General features: G+C 40.8%; 1 protein-coding gene across 9 annotated transcripts in view; it reads left to right on the plus strand.

Annotated features, from left to right (window-relative positions):
* The window catches only part of MTA1 (metastasis associated 1), a 155,768-nt gene that overhangs the window by 91,718 nt on the left and 44,312 nt on the right, over positions 1-19,738 (plus strand). For 7 of the 9 annotated variants that reach the window (XR_015798316.1, XM_025171966.2, XM_088153133.1 and 4 more), the window contains one exon: positions 18,473-18,504. The exons of the other annotated variants lie outside the window; for them this stretch is intronic. Coding sequence is in view for 6 of the 7 variants with exons in the window: in XM_025171966.2 (XP_025027734.1) it covers positions 18,473-18,504 (32 nt within the window). In the remaining variant the exon portion in view is untranslated. The remainder of the gene's footprint in view (positions 1-18,472; positions 18,505-19,738) is intronic. 9 annotated transcript variants of the gene reach the window in all.

Below are 19,738 nucleotides of genomic sequence, written 5' to 3' on the forward strand. Positions count from 1 at the left end.
CCACCCTGGACTCAATGCCACCAGGTGGCAAGTTAAAGTCTTCAAGGACCATCAGCCTCAGGGATTCCACCACCAACATAGCAACAGAATCCAGCAGCTCAAGTAGGAATAATGTTTAGCAGCAGGGAGGGCAGTACACCAGCAGCTATTCCAACTGTTCCTAAAAGCCCAACTTAAGCCAGAGGGTCTCACATCCAGTTATCTGCAGAGCAAAGCCTTGAAGATCCCTCCATGACTCACGCTTGACCTCCCCCAGGGTCTTACCTGATGCAAAACCTGAAATCCAGGTGGGCATATCTCTGAGACGGGAACTACCCCCTCAGAGGCCACCCAGATCTTGGTTATGCATGCCAGACTGGTGTCCTAAAGAAGCTACAATCACTCAATTGCTTGGAAATGATGGTAACTGAATCCTTGCCCATGGAATTGCCCTGAAAAGGCATGAGCAGGGGTTTAGGTTTCCTATATACTGGTCACCTACTGAAGTAAAAATAAACAGCATTCTATCAGGCCTGTGTGAAGGGTTGCTGCTTTTTCATAGTAAAGTGGCCATCAGATTTGCCTCAACATAATGATTTGGGTGTCCTCAAATGTTAGGCCAGTGCCGGAGGAGAAGCTCATCTCAGTGTCCTTCCTTAGTCCTAGGTGAAGTGCTTCCAGGCTAGGCAGTCTTGAGAAAGCCCACAGGCATTTTAGCCACCCAGTATGTCAAGGCACACCAAAGAGAATTTTCCAGTACTGCAAGAGAAGGCTTATTTCAACCTACTCTCTCAATACAGGCCAAAGTGATTCCATGGTGGGTTGTTTCAAACTTGTGCCCTGTTGAGCAGAGTGCAGCAATACTCCTGTTGTGCAGAGTGCAGCAATACTTCCAGGAAAGTATGCCCAGGAAATATACACATCAGCATGAAGGATTTACAAAATGCAATGTCCATATCTTGTTCCCCAAAGAAATCCAGCCAGAAAATATATACTAACTGGTGTTTATTGATAAAAAATGCAAAACTCCATAAAATACAAATATCATACAAAATATAGGAAAAAACACATCTTCTCATGTATTTTAGCATGCAAGACTTATCTGCTACACAAGCTTAACAAAGTCTCTAGCCAAAAATGCTCAGAGAAGAGGTACACTACTTGGTTATTAGTTACAACTACATAACCCATAAAAACTAACTACATGGTGGCTAAAACTCTACTGAAACTCTACTGAGAGGCTTGGCATATAATCCTCCCATTATATTGCCACTATGTGCCCCCCCACTGGGTAACTAGCATACACACGCCAATAGGTGGCAGTAAATAGCAGTATACATGCACAGTTACAAACAACATACAACCACATGACTTATGTAGCCATAATATTGTTGTAAAGATAACGAGATGAATCCTTTCCCATGAGAAAATCCTAACATGCCCACCATGTATTGATGCCACCCAATCTGGAAGACCTCCATTGCACAAGGGGGACTCCAGACAAGGCAACTTCAGTGTTTCCACACTGTAAGCATCTCAATGGCACTCACTAAAGTCAGCCAGCCTGGATAATCTTGGTTTGTGCCGAATCCCCTCCAGGTTGATTGGCTTCAATTAGCACTGCAGGTTTGTCATGCGCACCAAAGATTAATTTGGAAGGATTTCAGCACCTACTGAGGGCGTTCCAGACTAGTTAACTTTGGCATGTGCCCATTGCAGATAATCCTTCAGCAGATGCCAAGGCAGGCCATTCTGGAAGGCTTTCATTTCACAGATGTAGAGGAGGCAGGCAAAGTGCTGATGAGACAATGGGGCCTAGCCCAACACCTCCTTTTCCCAACTGTTGGCCAAAGTTCTTGTCTAGGGGGTCTCAGGAGTGGTAAGTCAGCTGCGTTGCCCATTTACTTTTTCTGGCACCAGCCCACAAAAACTTGGGATCACTGTGTCCTGTAAGAGATGAGCCAATGGCACTAGCTTCTTGGTTCTCTTTAGTACGGGCTCATAAAGTTCCTGATTGGTGCATCCAGGGGCAAGGAAACCATCAGTGTTGCTCCTTGCTCCTTCCATCACTTGCTGGACAAAGCACCCCCCAGCTCATCTTTCTTCAAGCCTGCTGGCCAAATACTGAGGGGGTCTTTAGGCTGCAGGGTTCCCCCAGCTTAGTGGAGCCATCTAGCCTGGGAGATCCATGGTTAGTGTAAGAGAAGGCAGTGTTCACTGCAGAATGCTCTTCTCGGGCTTCTTTTGCAGCATGAATTCGGTGGGAGAAGGCTGAGAAGGGACTCCAAAGGAGACAAAAATAAAGCAACATAATCTCATTTCTCTTTTAGAAATAAGGAAATCTCTATTGCTTTGTGAAGCAGCTTCAAGCAAGTGCTTTGTTTGAAGCTTCATCAGAATGAATTCTTCCTTTAAAGTTTTGCCCAAACATACTTTTTAACTTACAACAGTTCTTTTCCTATTGGTCAGAAGACTTAGACAGAAGGATTATGTCTTTCAGCCTATGAAAGGGAGTGAATTATGGATAAGGTCAGAGCATAATTGTAGCCTCATAAAAATGCACAGCTCTATGAGACTGAAAGAGTCTCCAACTTTCTCCATGCTGAAATAACAGCCATTACAGTAAATTGTTGCCCTAAGTGTGAGAGTCTTAATGTTTGCTATTTCAAGAGGTTTGAAGAGAGGAGTCATGAAAGGCATCAGTAGCCAATTCAGATTCCAAGATGGGATCTGTGAAATAGTGGAGGATTAAAAGGGGGATAAGAAGAAAGCTCACCTATCCCAAGGATCCAAGAACATTGCTTAAGACAGCCCTGTCTTTTCACTGTGTTGATGTTAAGTGTCTATATAACTGTGACTAAAGAAAATCCAAGGTAATTTGGATTGGAACCTAATAGGATCACTACCTGACCAATTATACCAATCTGAAAATCTTTTTGTTTCCAACAACTCCTAAGCCTCTGCAGCAGTCCTCTAAAGCTCCAATTACTCACCTGTCCCAGACACAGCCTATGCATGTTACTGTTTCTACATGTTTTTTGTTTCTCCCAGGGAAGCTGATAAGCTGTCAGGTTGGATCAGGAACCAGAGCTGCAGGGTCTGTAAATGCAGAAGTGGTTGGATCTTTTCCGTTCTTATTTAAATCAGGAATCTGAAGCTCTGCATTCTAATCCCCAGACATAGCCTCCTCTAAGGAAAGATCCAAAGAGTTCATGAAAACCTGGCTTGAATTTCCTGATCTTTCATAGTAATGACATAGCAAATCCTTGGGCCACATTGCATCAAGTGTATTGCTTCCTGTGATTTCTGGCCATGAGTCATAGTGATGAATCTGGGAAGTTGCAAGTTCCTTTGAAAGGCAAATACACATCCTTGGAAACACAAAGACGGAACTATATATTTGAAGACTTAATAGTAAAATGCCACTTCAGCTCCTCAACAGATTTTGTGACTCAACTGATTTGCCACTAGAATGGGCATTCCCACCTCATATTTGACTTTCAGTAATGAGAGTTGCTTATATCAAGAATGGACAAACTTCTCCTCAATTATATATGTAAATTGACCAACTTGATTATCTTTTTTGCCTCTGAGCTTGACCGGGTTTCTTGAGTTACTTCAGGTGACCACCTAGTCTATCAAGCTGGCATTCTCCTTGGATGTTCTGATATATTCCTTGGGTTCAATGTTGGAGTGCCATCCAGTACTGAAGATTTAGCTGAAGTTCCTTGTGAATTTCCATCATGATGTTTTGACTGAGAGCAATCTGTTCTGGGTTGTGAGCATGGCTAACCCTGTAATGGCTAGAAATAACTACAGCTCAAATTAGAAAATCAGTCCCTTGCCAAAGATAGCAACTCCATCTTCTGTGCCGTTACAATCTGCTTTCATTTGAAAAAAATGTGATGTGTCAATTTTGTCAGATCTGTATGGTGTTCTGATGTGGCCAAAGCCACCTCCCAGAACTTTGTGATGGTTCCAGCAAGTTACCCTGAAAGTCGAATTCAAGTCCATATAACTTGAGACACTTTGTTCAGTTTCTTTCCTAGGGAAGAACAGGCTAGATAACACTGAGATAAACAATGAGGTAATTTGTCTCAATGAGATAAAAATTGGAACAAATAAATTCTGGAGAGTCACTACTGGGGCCACAATCTTTTATCAAGCCAGAAAGTGTTACTCTATTTTGGAAATGTTATGGTGATGTACAAATATGAAGGTACTTTCTGAAGTGGGTCTGATAAACATATGAAGGTAAGCTTTTGAGAGGTCTGGGGTATTAAGTAGTATTGGGTGATGGCTAATACCATGAATTTAATAGTCTCCTTTCAGAAATATATTTTCCAAATAAACTTGTTAAGCTCTTTCAAATCCAAAATTACCTTTGCATTAAAAAACAAATGAATAGACACCCCATCCCCTGGTTCTCCTAATTCTGTGGGACTGGTTTGATGCCCTGATATCCAGCAGATCTGGATAGCTTGTTTGAATGTTTGAGTATTTTTTACTTGATACTAACCACAAGTGAATACTTATGTGAGGAAATGAAAATAGCAGGAACAATGGGAGAAAGTAACAAAGTATTGCTGAAAATTAAACAAGCGATTTTGGAAACTCTCTTGAACTTCAAAAAAAAGCAGATTTTAATAAACTCAGTGACAGAGCAATGATAAGTAGGATTCCAAGAGAATCTAGTGAGAAAAGACCTTTTTTCCTTAAAAAAGGAAGCCATTCCATTGAGGGAAAAAATGGAGGAAAGCAGAAGAAGCCAATGTTGCTATAAAAATACTTGGTAAAGTTCTGTAAACGGACATACACAGAAGATGGAAAGGAGGTCAGGTCACCAAGGAAGAGTGCAGACAAGCAGCCTAGAACTGTATAGAAGATGTCAGGAAAAGGAAAATCTAGAATTACCTGAGTCTAAGTGAAGGATGCACTTCAGGTATTTTGAAAAGAAAAAGAAAATAAAGGATTCAATATTTGAACTGCTCACAAAGATGGTAAAATGATAACAGGTGACAAGAAAAGGCATTGCTATCCAACATTTATTTTTCTTCAGTCATCTCCAGCAAGAAAGTATATATTCAACCAGGCAATGGTAAAGAGTAGGGGGAAGGTCAGGATTGAAGCTTGAGATAAATAAAAACAATGGGATATATTTTTATTTTGAATAGGCATCCATCTCTGAAGCCAAATAAGTTGCTACCTAGGTTACCAAAGGCACTAGCGGGTAATTTGGATGAACTCTTATTTATCTTGGAGAATTGATGACGTGCTAGATGACTGGAGGAAAAGAAATATCTCTGGGACGCTTCAGAGAAATATAGACTAATCAGACATCAATACTTAGGAACATTTTAGACCAGATCGAAGAGATCCATCTGTAAGCATCTTGAAAACAGTGCAATAGCTCTCAGAAGTTATCATGGATCTGTTGAGAACAAATCTTTCCAGACTAAGCTTTTCTTACTTTTTATTAGGTCTGTGATTGTGGAAATGCTGTAGATATAATATGATTTCAGCAAAACATTTATCAAACTACCCCATGACATTTTGATTAACAAGATGGTTCAATATGGGCTAAATGGTATGATAGTTAAATGCATCCATAGCTGGCTCGAAAATTGCACTTAAACAGTGTTCATAAAATTGTTCCTCATCAGGTTAAAGGGAAATATAAAGTGGTATGCCACAAGAATCAGCCTCTGTTCAGTATTTTTATTAATGACTTGGATGAAGAAGCAGAGGGAGTACTTATGAAATCTGTGACACATCAAAGGGTTGGCTAGCTCAACTACTCTAGAAGACAGAAATAAAATTCAAAATAATTTGGGTAGGTTAGAGAAATGAGCTAAATAACAGCATGAATCACAGAGAAAAATGTGAAGTCCCATACTTAGGGAAAAAATCAAATGCACAAGTATAGGATAATAGATACCTGTTTTGATAATAGTACTTGTGCATAATAGTTGATTGCACCAGAATATGAGTCAGCAGTGTGATGTGGTTGCAAAAAAATTTGAAAGGCAAATGCAGTTTTCATAAACAAGAAGTAACTGTTCAACTTAATTCTGCATTGATACTTTGTCCAGTTCTGGGAACCATACTCAAGAAGGTTTCAGAGAAACTGCCACAGATTCTGAAAAGGGCATTGAGTATAATCAGGGGACTAGAAACTACATACAGGTTGTCCTCACTTAAAAACCACAATTGGGACCAGAATTTAGGTTGCTAAGTGATGTGGTTGTTAAGTGAATCATCATGTGACCAGGCCTGATTTTATTATCTTTTTTGCAGTGGTCATTAAGCGAATCACTGTGGTTGTTAAGTGAATCACTTGGTCATTAAGTGAATCATGTACTTGTTAAATGAATCACGCAGTTCCCCATTGATTTTGCTTGACATTTTGCAAATGTCAATCATGTGACCCCTGGGATGCTGCAACTGCCATGTGAGCTGGTTGCCAATTGCCTGGATTGTGATCACGTGATTGTGGAGGCCCCGCGACAGTTGTAACTTTGGGCACTGGTCGTAAGTCACTTTTTTAGTGCCATTGTAGCTAAACAAACAGTTCTTGAGTGAGGACTACTTGTGTGAAGAAATAAAGGTGCTACTCATGTTTAGCCTTGAGAAGAGAATTTTGAGAGAAGTTATGGTAGCATTCAAATATTTGAAAGGATATCACAACCGAAAAAGGTCAACATCTTTTTCCTATTGTTCCAGACTACAAGAAAAGGAACAGTGATCTTAAGTTACAAGAAGACAGATTCCATTGGAAAGTTAGGAGAAATGTTCCTAACAGTAAGACAGTTGAGCCAGTTATCCAGAGAAGTTATGAATTCCCCTTTACTAAGTATGTTAAAATGTAGATTAGTCAAATGTCTTTCTAGGGTGTTTTTATTTGGACTCATAAATTTTAGCCTAAATGTCTCCCTTCAAGCCTTGTGTCTAAGTTCATGTGTGCAAGGTAGTCATTGATAAGTGATAAACATAGTCTACCATTCACTGGTCCCTGGAGACTGACTTGCCTGAAAAGTCTGTTGAGGTTTAGCCTTCCACTTCTCCTTTGTAACATAGGAAGAGACTTATTTTTATTCTTGCCTTCTACAAGCAACACTTCTAAAGGCTCTCCAAAAAGCTTAACTGATGTTCCTGACAGCCAGGACCCAATATACTACTCTGCTACTATATATTCCTATAAACTGCCATGTTAATTGCCATATAACTTTATTGTGCTTGTATTTCATCAAAAGCTGAATCAATCAAGAGTGCTACAATGTTTAAGATTTTCTGGAACCTGCCTGCAGATTTTGCCTGCAGACAGGTTGCTTTAATGAACGCTGCTAGCTAGCTATTTATTTAGATTTATATGCTGCCTTTCCTTCACGGTTCAAGGTGGCATTTCTTTCAGTTGAAATCCTGAATACCAAGAAAGAGGCCTCATTCCTGCTGTAGAACACATATGCTGCAAGGGTCCTTGGGACTACCTTCAACATTTGCTGGAATTTCTGCAGTAGAAGACTGAGTTGCTCTTGGAGAATCTACCAACAATCTGCTAGTTCTTAAGGAGTACATATAGCTTGTTTGCAAAGTGAATTGTTGGTGTATTCCTGGCTAGAATGCCCCACCTGTAAGATTCTTAAATGCTGCTGGAAAAAGCATTAGCATGGCCTTAGTGTTTTCCTGTGAGAAACTCAGCCTAGTGCTTACCGGAGCTATGAGATGCTCAGTTTCTTAGTTTTGTCACTAGCCAGTTGCCATCTGCAGTGAACTTTCAACAAAAGAAGGAATAGCCTAGCAGCCTGGATAGGAAGGAACTTGAATTTGTTCTCAAAAGGTTCACTTCTCCCTTTTGATCAGCCCCTGATCCCAAAGAAGAGAGCTAGATGGGCAGTTTCCTTAAGGAGGATTTAGTTCTCCAATCCCTAGATGTATTTTCTTCTGTTGCATGTTTTCTTGTCAAAGGACGTTTGGAAAGACTTATTGCATTTTTTAAAAAAAATCATGTCCTCTACCAGATGAAGACTGTGTCTCCAAAGAGCAGAATTCTTGCTAATAGGAATTTAATAGGAAGGAGGAAGGAGAAGAAGAATTGTATCTGTTTTTTTCTTGCCTCAGGACCTGGCATGAGAATCTTCATCTTTATTTCCTTTTCTCTTTATATGATATCCTAGGAGGTCAAAGACATCTAGATTCGGAATAGCTTTCCTTATTTATCAGAGTTTGTACTATTGAGGAAATCAAAGTATGTTCTGTCTCCCCTCATGTCATGGTAGAAGAAAAAGAAACGGCTTTTGCTTGTTTTAAAAAATAAATGGTAAACTCAGCTGTTTTGTTAGTGTATGGTCCCATATATTGTGCAAAACCAGAAAAATTGGTTAATTCTGTGAGTATCTTAAGCATTTTGTATAGACAAATAGGCCTGGATAACACTGGCACCCCCTTCCCTTTGAGGAGGTACCACGGATGTTTTTAACCTTGCCTGCTGACACAAGGAGAAGCAGATAACAATCACAACAGGATGCACAGTAGGTGTTTTGAGAGAGTGGGGAAGTAGTAAGTAAAAGACTGATATCAACTGAGTGGTCTGCCAGAGCTCATAGCCCAGCCTTACCCCCTTGCAAATTGGACAAGATTACAGTGAATGTAATCCTGTTTTTTCCTTCCCTCTTAATAGTAGTTTTGAGACATATCCTATACAGAAATATGTGCTGCTATATGTATCTAGTCTATGGTTCCAATGAGCAGTTGGTTAAGAGGAATACTTGGATTTTGCCAGAAGGGGCATGCCTAATGGATCTGTATCCTTTGAAGTGGAGAAGATGCTACTTTATGGAAGTCATGGAAATCTTAATGGCAGTGTGACTGCCTCTGAAGACCATCTGCTGGGAGACCAGTGGGCTTCCTTGTGCAGTTGGTTGGCCACTGTGAGAACAGACTACTGGACTAGATGGGCAGAGGTCTGATTCAGCAGGGCACTGTTTATGTTCTTCTGTTGCAGGGGAATAGTTTCAGAACAGAAAGTTTAAAAAACCACATTAATAATGATAAAGGTTTAGGATGGGGTAAACATGAGTGATAAAACATACTGAAATTTGTCTCTGGTGCAGGTTTATATGAAAGAACTAGCTAAATGCAAAGAGACTCATCTTAAAGCCTAATGATCTCCTACTCTTGTTTATTACAGTCTGTCTCAGTCTACATGGAGTCTAGTCCTGAGAAAGAGTATAATGTATGTACATAACATAGCTGTTGTAAGTGCAGGGAGAAGGAATCAAAAACCAAGCACTAGTTAGTGTGACACAGATAGTCTTGCATTGAATTTAATTTTAATGTAATTTAATCAATTTAATATATGTAGTGTGATAAGAAATGTTGGGAGTTATTTAAACCATGAAAAATAGTGTTAGATAACCAATGAATTCTTGTGCAGCTTTTTACAACATTGGTCTAGGAACATGAAATGTTCAAACTGGGTTTTGTCATTTTTTTAAATCAGATTTCTGTTTATTCTTTTGCACAGAGTTTGCCCAATGTAAAGTGTAGTGGAACATTACTGATGGATGATAGCATATACCATACAAATTGATGAGTGTTCCTGATGGTACAGATGTAGATACCATGTTGTGAAATAGTATTACCAGGGTAGATAGGGGGAGGTGGAGAACAAAAGTTAGCATCAGGGACTAGAACAGGATTGAGTGTATATACAAATATAAAGTCAGGATAATAACTTAATAATAAAATGATATCACTGTGGCATGAACTTTTTTTTTCTTCCTAGCGTTTTTCCTGCAGGTGCAGGGGCCGCTTTTTTTCAGATCAACCAAATGTTGATCCATTGGTTGCGACAGGAATTGACCGACCAGCTTGTTGCCTGAGCCTGACATCATGGGCTGAGAGAGAATGACAGGTCCAAAGTCACCCAGCCAGTTTTCATGCCTAAGGCAGGAGTAGAACTCACAGTCTCCTGGTTTCTAGCCTGGAGCCTTAACCACTAGATCAAACTGGCTCTCTGTGGCATGAACTATTGTTGCTGGTTATTAACTCTTTCATTTAGGTAGTGTCCCATAAGAAAATATATGCCTTTAAGATCTGTGAAAGGGAAGTATCAGGAATTTTGTTTTGTTTTGTTTTCTCTTCTGGGTCTGTCTTGTAGTCTCAGGAAATTCTGTCTTCTCATCTTTTCCTACATCTGGATAATCTCCTTTCTCTTCCCTCAATCGATGGGGAAGAGAGAATAAAAAACATGTAGTGAGTTTTTGAGACAAGCATATCAGTCTTACCCTGGCAATTTATTTTAAGTCTATTGGTTTCTATGACAGCTTTATCAGGATGGGTTTATTACACTGCAACAGACTGTAAATTGTTTTAAAATCACTCAAAGCTTTATTTAAAATTACTGAATAACATCTAAAATATTAACTAATAAGTGCATGCAAATAGCAAAACAAAGAATGTAAATCAAACTGGTATTAAAAATTAAAATATGATTGAATTATTTTGAATAATTATAGCGTTATGTTCATTCTAATCCTTCTGAGAAGTAAGCAGACTTGTCTTTCAAAGAGGAAACACTGAACCTTCTAAAAACTCAGAGTTCAGACAAAAATAATCTAACCAAATGTACATTAATAATAGCAAAAATACTGCTAGTAAACATATGTACTCAAGACACATCCATCTCTACCAAATGTGACAAGCAAGGCCAGAATAAAGTCAGTCAGTCAGTTTATTGTTGTGACCACAAGTTATCACAACATTACATAGATATTTTAAAAAACGAAAATTAGTAATAATAAGAAAAACAGAAAAAACAAAAAACAAAAGGCATGCAGAGGAGTTGAATTAAGATGGAACCAATACCAAAATTAAGAGTTTAAAAATCTATTTCTAAGTTTAAAAGAAAGCATGATGAAGATAGCATCCTGACTACTAACACTGGGAGTCACATCTGCAAGGAGGTAGTAAAGTCATTCAGTGTTTGAAAGGACAGTAGATGATCTAATGGATGCTGCCCCCCACTTGACCAACATACACAAGGACAGAGTTGCTGTTCCACTAGACATTTATTAAATCTCTCTTTGAGATATGCAGTGGGCATGGTCTGAAAGCAGAGACATGGAAGGCCTTCTTTAAGCTTGGGATGGAAGCTTAAAACATGTAATTACAGTTTCATTTGGTCTCCATATAATGTGGTACTTATTTGTCCATTGTGTAGTTTCACTGTAGTGTCCAGAAAGTTAATCTGTTGTGTGATTCAATCTAGATTCAGACTGATGGAGGGTAAAAGTTATTAAACCCCTAATGGAACTGAAACTGTAAAAGCCATTCAGAGATTAGGTGCCTCTCTACAGTGATTATGCAAATTGGTGGTGGCCTCTCCTTCACTGTATGTTTTCATCCACCATCATTTGCTGATGCTTTTATCTGGATTACTGCACTGGGCAGATTGATTTAGGCCTGGGGTTGATGTCTATTATTTGTCTAAGGCCCCTGTTTTGTTGATTTTGTTATAAAATAATCTATAGTCTGAGCTATCCTTCTGATTTAATGTTTTTAACTGTTTTTATGTTTTTTCTAGTTTTGTATGCTGCCCAGAGTTCATTGGAGTTGGGTGGCTAATAAATTTTAATAAATAATAATTAGTGACCTAAATTAATCACTGCAGGGAGGCGGGGCCTATTAGATTGGCCAGCCCCAGACGCCTAATGGACCCAGTGCAGTTTTGGGGGAGCTTGGGATTCTTCTTGAAGCTCTGCCATGTAGTTCAGTGGATGCCCTTGTTGTGGCTTGGAATAAGGGTGGGCTGGGCCGAATTGCACCTGTGTGGACTCTGTGCATGCAGATCTTGTAGAGCAACATGGTTTACCAAACAGCTCTGAGAGATGAAGTGACATAAGAGACTCCTAGAGCACTGCTGGAGGAACACAGTGAAGTTGACCAAGCACAGTTAAGAGCCTATATTAGGACTTACCTTGTGGCAATAAAGGCAGTGAAGCATACTTACTTCTCTGCACTTATCGCAACTGTGGATAAGTGCCCAGTGGCCCTATGTTGTGTGACCAGGTCTCTCCTGGGTTAGGAGGAGCTGGGGGAGCTCTTGAAGGGCCACTGTGAGGAATATTCTCAGCATCTGTCAGACAAAGTTGCTCACCTTCACTCAGAGTTGGACTCTGGGCAGACCCTGTGGAAGTGACTGAGACATGTCTGAGCCATCCAGGAGGAGTTTGAGCTAATTGATCAAGCTACCACTGGTCCAAAATGCAGAAGCTACAACTGGTCTGGAAGCTACAATTGGTCCAGAAGTGGTATGCAGTGCTAGGTGCTTCTAGGATTGCTATGTTATACCTGTGTTGCACAATCTGCATTGGTTCCCAGTTTCCTTCCAGGTGGAATTCAAGTTGCTGGTTATCACCTTTAAAGCCCTGCATGGTACAGCACCAGATTATTTGCAGGACCTCCTCTCCCTGAGAGTATCTACAAATCCTACCAGATCGGATAGGGTAGGCACGTTCCAGGTCACTTCCCTGTAATGTTGCCATCTGGCGGGACCTCCAAAGTATGCCTTTTCTGTGGCTGCTCCTACCTTTTGCAGTACCTTATGATCTGGCAGGCCCCCATCTTTTTAGCTTTCTGGAAGGCCATCAAGACCTGGCTTTTTACCCAGGTGCTGAGGTAGAGTGAAGATGTTTTGGGTTGGTTGTTTGGGCATCCCAAGGGGATGACTGAGGTATCACGTTTTGGTTGTGTTTTACAATGTTATGGTTTTTATGGTTTGGGTTTTTATTGTTGTTGTGAGCCACCCAGAGTTGTACTTTAAGATGGGTGGATATACAAATATTTTAAATAAATAAATAAATAAATAAATAAATTTCTATAATTCTATAGTTTTTATACAGGAAAGCACAAAGTAAATTTTGTATTTGTGAAAGGATTTTATAGCTGAGCTTATAAACCTCCCTGAGCTACAAGTGGGGATTTAGGGTGACTCTGCTTGTTTCAGATGAAGTCAATTCTTACATTCTCTTAGTATAAATATAATATACAGTCAGGTCCAGAAATATTGGGACATCGACACAGTTCTAACATCTTTGGCTCTATACACCACCACAATGGATTTGGAATGAAACAAACACAATGTGCCTTAACTGCAGACTATCAGCTTTAATTTGAGGGTATGTACATCCAACTCAGGTGAACGGTGTAGGAATTACAACAGTTTGCATATGTGCCCCCCACTTGTTAAGGGACCAAAAGTAATGGGACAATTGGCTTCTCAGCTGTTCCATGGCCAGGTGTGTGATATTCCCTCAGTACCCCAATTACAATGTGCAGATAAAAGGCCCAGAGTTCATTTCAAGTGTGCTATTTGCATTTGGAATCTGTTGCTGTCAACTCTCAAGATGAGATCCAAAGAGCTGTCACTATCAGTGAAGCAAGCCATCATTAGGCTGAAGAAACAAAACAAACCCATCAGAGAGGTAGCAAGAACATTAGGCGTGGCCAAAACAACTGTTTGGAACATTCTCAAAAAGAAGGAACGCACTGGTGAGCTCAGCAACACCAAAAGACCCGGGAGACAACGGAAAACAACTGTGGTGGATGACCGAAGAATCCTTTCCCTGGTGAAGAAAACACCCTTCACAACAGTTGGCCAGATCAAGAACACTCTCCAGGAGGTAGGTGTATGTGTGTCAAAGTCAACAATCAAAAGAAGACTTCACCAGAGTGAATACAGAGGGTTCACCACAAGATGTAAACCATTGGTGAGCCTCAAAAACAGGAAGGCCAGATTAGAGTGTGCCAAACGACATCTAAAAAAGCCTTCACAGTTCTGGAACAACATCCTATGGACAGATGAGACCAAGATCAACTTGTACCAGAGTAATGGGAAGAGAAGAGTATGGAGAAGGAAAGGAACTGCTCATGATCCTAAGCATACCACCTCATCAGTGAAGCATGGTGGTGGTAGTGTCATGGCGTGGGCATGTATGGCTGCCAATGGAACTGGTTCTCTTGTATTTATTGATGATGTGACTGCTGACAAAAGCAGCAGGATGAATTCTACAGTGTTTCGGGCAATATTATCTGCTCACATTCAGCCAAATGCTGCAGAACTCATTGGACGGCGCTTCACAGTACAGATGGACAATGACCCAAAGCATACTGCAAAAGCAACCAAAGAGTTTTTGAAGGGACAGAAGTGGAATGTTATGCAATGGCCAAGTCAATCACCTGACCTGAATCCCATTGAGCATGCATTTCACTTGCTGAAGACAAAACTGAAGGGAAAATGCCCCAAGAACAAGCAGGAACTGAAGACAATTGCAGTAGAGGCCTGGCAGAGCATCACCAGGGATGAAACCCAGCGTCTGGTGATGTCTATGCATTCCAGGCTTCAGGCTGTGATTGACTGCAACGGATTTGCAACCAAGTATTAAAAAGGGAAAGTTTGATTTATGATTATTATTCTGTCCCATTACTTTTGGTCCCTTAACAAGTGGGGGGCACATATGCAAACTGTTGTAATTCCTACACCGTTCACCTGAGTTGGATGTACATACCCTCAAATTAAAGCTGACAGTCTGCAGTTAAGGCACATTGTGTTTGTTTCATTCCAAATCCATTGTGGTGGTGTATAGAGCCAAAGATGTTAGAATTGTGTTGATGTCCCAATATTTCTGGACCTGACTGTAAGTATTAAGCCTTATAATGCCTTAATAAGGATGAAAATATTATAACATGGGCAATAAAATATCATTAAAATGAAAATTATGACTTTAAAGCTATAATTCTCTAATGAGAAAATGAAATTGCCATCCAGTGGCCCTTTTTAAGGTGATCCACCTCTTAGGAATGGGACAGAAAACCACCTGAAGGGCTGCAGTGAGGATTATTCCAGGTATGTATGAGATAAAGTAAGATTTGGCCAGAGTTCGACTCCAATCGTGCAGGTCTAGTAATGTTGACTGAGGTATGGTCTGGCAAGAGCCTGTTATCTGAGAAGAGTTTGAGCCTGTTGGCCCTAAGTAAGTGGACAGATTTCTCAGAGCTATTACTATGGCCTTCTGTAATCCATGACCCTCCTACCTTGGTTAAGCCATCCCAGGAGGTAATGTGTGAGTGAGTCAAACAGTTACCGTATTTTTCCGTCTATAAGATGATACTTTTTTCTAAAAACGTTACACTAAAAATTGAAGGGCATCTTATGCAAGGAAGTAAGCCGAGGAGAGAACCGTGCGGTTGCGAAACTGCCCATACTTTGTCTCTGCAAACAGGCTTCCTCCTATCACTAGCCTCCGATCACGAGTGAAATAGCTTGTCTCTGTAAACAAACTTCCTCCAGTCATGAGCTTTATGTAACTGATGTCAGCTGATGCTGAACAAACCAATTGGAGGAAGTCTGTTTGCAGAGACAAGCTATCGGCAGTTTCACTCGTAATTGAATGTAATCAGTTATGCAAAAGACCATGGAAATAGAGCTGCAGAGAGACAGTTTGGACCTCCTCCCACTGAGTGTATCATGTAAATGTTACCTAATTACTAAATAAAAGTGTGTTCTGCTTTATCTTTAAAATATTGATTTCTTAATTTGGGGTTGGAAAAGTGGGGTTCGTCTTATATATGGGGGCTTCTTATAGATGGAAAAATACGGTAATTCATTCTTGAGGAATGGAATTGTTTTGCCTGCATTTACAGAGGCAGTGGTCCACCCCCTCCTCAGGAAGCCATTGTCGAACCCACCTGTGTCAGATAATTTCTGACCTGTCTCCGATCTTCCCTTTTTGGTGGTTGGGCTGCAACCTCAGAGGATTCCGGAAGAAATTGATTATCTGAATCTCTTTCTATCAGGTTTCAGGCTTGGGCACGATACTGAGTCAGCATTGATCATACTTGTTGATAACCCTCTGGCAGAGCTGAGATTGGAGTCATGCATCCATCCTTGCCCTCCTTGATTTCTTGGTGGCCTTCGATACCACTGATTATGATATCAGGGAGTGGGAGGCATAATGTTGCAGTGGTTCTCCTCTTTTCTCTGGGGATGGTTCCAGTCAACATTGATAGGAGGAGTGGTCCTTGTTTCGTGGAATATTCCAGGACTTAGTTCTTTCCCCGTTCCTGTTTAACATCTACATGAGACTGCTGGGTAAAATCATCAGTTGGAGTTAGGTATCATCAGTATGCTGACTATAGCCAGTTATATTTCTCAACTCTAGGCCAGTCAAGCAATACTGTTGAGGCTCTTTCTCAGTGTCTGGAGGCTATAGTGATCTGAATGGGGAGAACAGGCTCAGACTCAACCATAGCAAGACCAAGTGGGTGTCGAAATTGGGGCCACCCCAGATCCAGTGAGTTTCCATCTTTGATTCTGGTTGGGCTGCACTACCCCAGATAGACCTGGTGTGCAGTTTGAGGAGTCATGACTCCTGCTTGATGAGCAGGTAGCGACCACCATGTCTCCCAGAGGTTTTGCACAAATTGAACTTGTGTACCAGTTGCACCCGTTCCTAGACTAGGAGGGCTCATGCGGAATCCTTGGGGTTCTCTGAGCTTGGTTGTTTTCTTGCAAATGTTTCATTACCCGGCTAGGTAACATCTTCAGTGCTAGAATGGAATGGGGTTAGCTCTCTGTTTATATACTGTGGCATGCCCTGCCAGTGTTGGTGGGGGTGGGGGTTTTGTTTTGTTTTATTTTTTCCTCTGGTAGTTCCTTGATTAGGGTATTGTTTACTGCTTGATTATATGGCTGGTGATAATCTTGGTGTTATCTCTGCTTATCTGGGTGATGATTGCTGGTGAGGAGATGTTCTGGTCTTTTCTCTCTGGAACTACCGGGGGAAGGGGAAATAAAACAAAACAACCCCCCCCCCCAACACTGGCAGGGCATGCCACAGTATATAAACAGAGAGCTAACCCCATTCCATTCTAGCACTGAAGATGTTACCTAGCCAGGTAATGAAACATTTGCAAGAAAACAACCAAGCTCAAAGAACCCCAAGGACTCCACAATTCAACCCTGAGCTACACATATTCGCTTCTATTAGTCGCTCATGTCTTGGTCACTTCTGATCTAGATTACTGTAATGTGCTGTACATGGGGCTGCCATGAAGACCACTCAGAAGCTGCATTTGGTCCCAAATATATCAATGGGAGTAGTTATGGGAGTATCTCAGTGTTCCTATGTGGCACTGATGCTTCATGAGATGCATTGGTTACCAGTAAGCTTCCAGGTGCTATTCAAGTTTCTGATTGTTATCTGTAAAGCCCTTCATGGCACAGCGGATCACCTGCCTCTAATTAATCATTTCCATCCTATAAGATCTAACAGGATGAGCATGGTCCAGGGTCCCATTATGTAAGCAGTATCTTCTGGCGTGACCCAGGAGACATGCCTTCTCTGTTGCTGTACCTGCCTATGGAACAAAATTCCCCCCAAGATGGCCCCAACCCTGACTGCCTTTCTAAAGGCTCTGGGTCAGGAGATTTTATGCCCATCTTGATAGTTTGTTTCTGGTTGTTTGAAGTTGCCATTGGTGCAATATGTTTTATTATATTTAATGTTTTTATTACTTTTTGTTTTTAATTCCATACATTGCCCTGAGTCACTTGTCAATTGAGAGGCTATATACATTGATCTAATATCCCTTAATTTTTTAGAAGTAGAAGCTAAGATGAATCACTGCTAAATCTTTATTTTATTTAGTCCCCACCTAAAAGACAGAGAAGCACTTTTAAAGAGGTGGAAAGGAGTTGGAGGATTAGCTTTGATCTGGGGTCCCCAAATCTAAGTGCCTGTATGCCCCAAACATCTTTCTTGGCTTTCAACACGGAGGCTTCCTCCCCCTTAACATTTTTACTCCTTTGGCTTCAGACAAATAAGTGTTTTGTAGCTAGATATCTTGGCAGCTATTTTGTGAGAAAAAATGCTGCTAATTTCCAAATATGTTTTCCCTCCTTCTCCCCATCGGGGATTAATAGTTTGGATCATACAATTTATATTATTGTATAATATGCAAATATTTTTATTACAATCCTCCCACCCCACCCCCACCCCCACCTGCCTTATGTCTATTTGAGACCATGCCTCTTTCTAGAAGTAGAAACTCCTTAAAGAACAATACACATTCTTAGCTGAGCTGAGCAGAGCCTCAACCTTTTGGGTAAGTGCATGCCTTCAAGAAGCATGCTTTCAAGAAGTACTTGCCTGCAACAAACGTACAGACATTTTCCTGTTGCTGCTTTCACTACCACTGACCATAAGTGAATGAAAAATTTAAATATTTTGGCATAAGGTATTAGTCTTTTTAGATAATTAGAAGCATTGGAGGAAGCAAATAACAAAGTGGTTTTTCTGTATGGAAAGTGAGCCATTTACAAACATAGCCATGCTATTTTGATCTTGCATTTTATCTATTTATTTATTTATTTGTTTTTATCTTGGTAAATCAATGGTGTCTTACAAGCTCTATTCTCTTTCCTGTTTGTTAGGTCTGCCTAACCATGGACAAAACAGACAAATGGTAAGAGAATTTCATTTCAAAAAAAAAGTAAACACCACCATCCCAAGATTTCAGCAGTAGATACAGTGGGGCAAAAAAGTATTTAGTCAGCCACCAATTGTGCAAGTTCTCCCACTTAAAAAGATGAGAGAGGCCTGTAATTTTCATCATAGGTATACCTCAACTATGAGAGACAAAATGAGAAAAAAAATCCAGAAAATCACATTGTCTGATTTTTAAAGAATTTATTTGCAAATCATGGTGGAAAATAAGTATTTGGTCACCTACAAACAAGCAAGATGTCTGACTCTCACAGATCTGTAACTACTTCTTTAAGAGGCTCCTCTGTCCTCCACTCGTTACCTGTAGTAATGGCACCTGTTTGACCTTGTTATCAGTATAAAAGACACCTGTCCACAACCTCAAACAGTCACACTCCAAACTCAACTATGGCCAAGACCAAAGAGCTGTCGAAGGACACCAGAAACAAAATTGTAGACCTGCACCAGGCTGGGAAGATTGAATCTGCAATAGGCAAGCAGCTTGGTGTGAAGAAATCAACTGTGGGAACAATAATTAGAAAATGGAAGACATACAAGACCACTGATAATCTCCCTCGATCTGGAGCTCCATGCAAGATCTCACCCCGTGGGGTCAAAATGATCACAAGAACGGTGAGCAAAAATCCCAGAACCACACGGGGGGACCTAGTGAATGACCTGCAGAGAGCTGGGACCAAAGTAACAAAGGCTACTATCAGTAACACACTATGCCGCCAGGGACTCAAATCCTGCAGTGCCAGACGTGTCCCCCTGCTTAAGCCAGTACATGTCCGGGCCTGTCTGAAGTTTGCTAGAGAGCATTTGGATGATCCAGAAGAGGATTGGGAGAACGTCATATGGTCAGATGAAATCAAAGTAGAATGTTTTGGTCTAAACCCGTCGTGTTTGGAGGAGAGAGAATGCTGAGTTGCATCCAAAGAACACCATACCTACTGTGAAGCATGGGGGTGGAAACATCATGCTTTGGGGCTGTTTTTCTGCAAAGGGACCAGGACAACTGATCCGTGTAAAGGAAAGAATGAATGCAGCCACGTATCGTGAGATTTTGAGTGAACACCTCCTTCCATCAGCAAGGGCATTGAAGATGAAACGTGGCTGGGTCTTTCAGCATGACAATGATCCCAAACACACTGCCTGGGCAACGAAGGAGTGGCTTCGTAAGAAGCATTTCAAGGTCCTGGAGGGGCCTAGCC

Source organism: Python bivittatus, unplaced genomic scaffold (genome assembly GCF_059951505.1).
Source record: "Python bivittatus isolate LINGU-HERP-01145 unplaced genomic scaffold, Pbiv_v1 ctg000700_np1212, whole genome shotgun sequence".
Classification (NCBI taxonomy): domain Eukaryota; kingdom Metazoa; phylum Chordata; class Lepidosauria; order Squamata; family Pythonidae; genus Python; species Python bivittatus.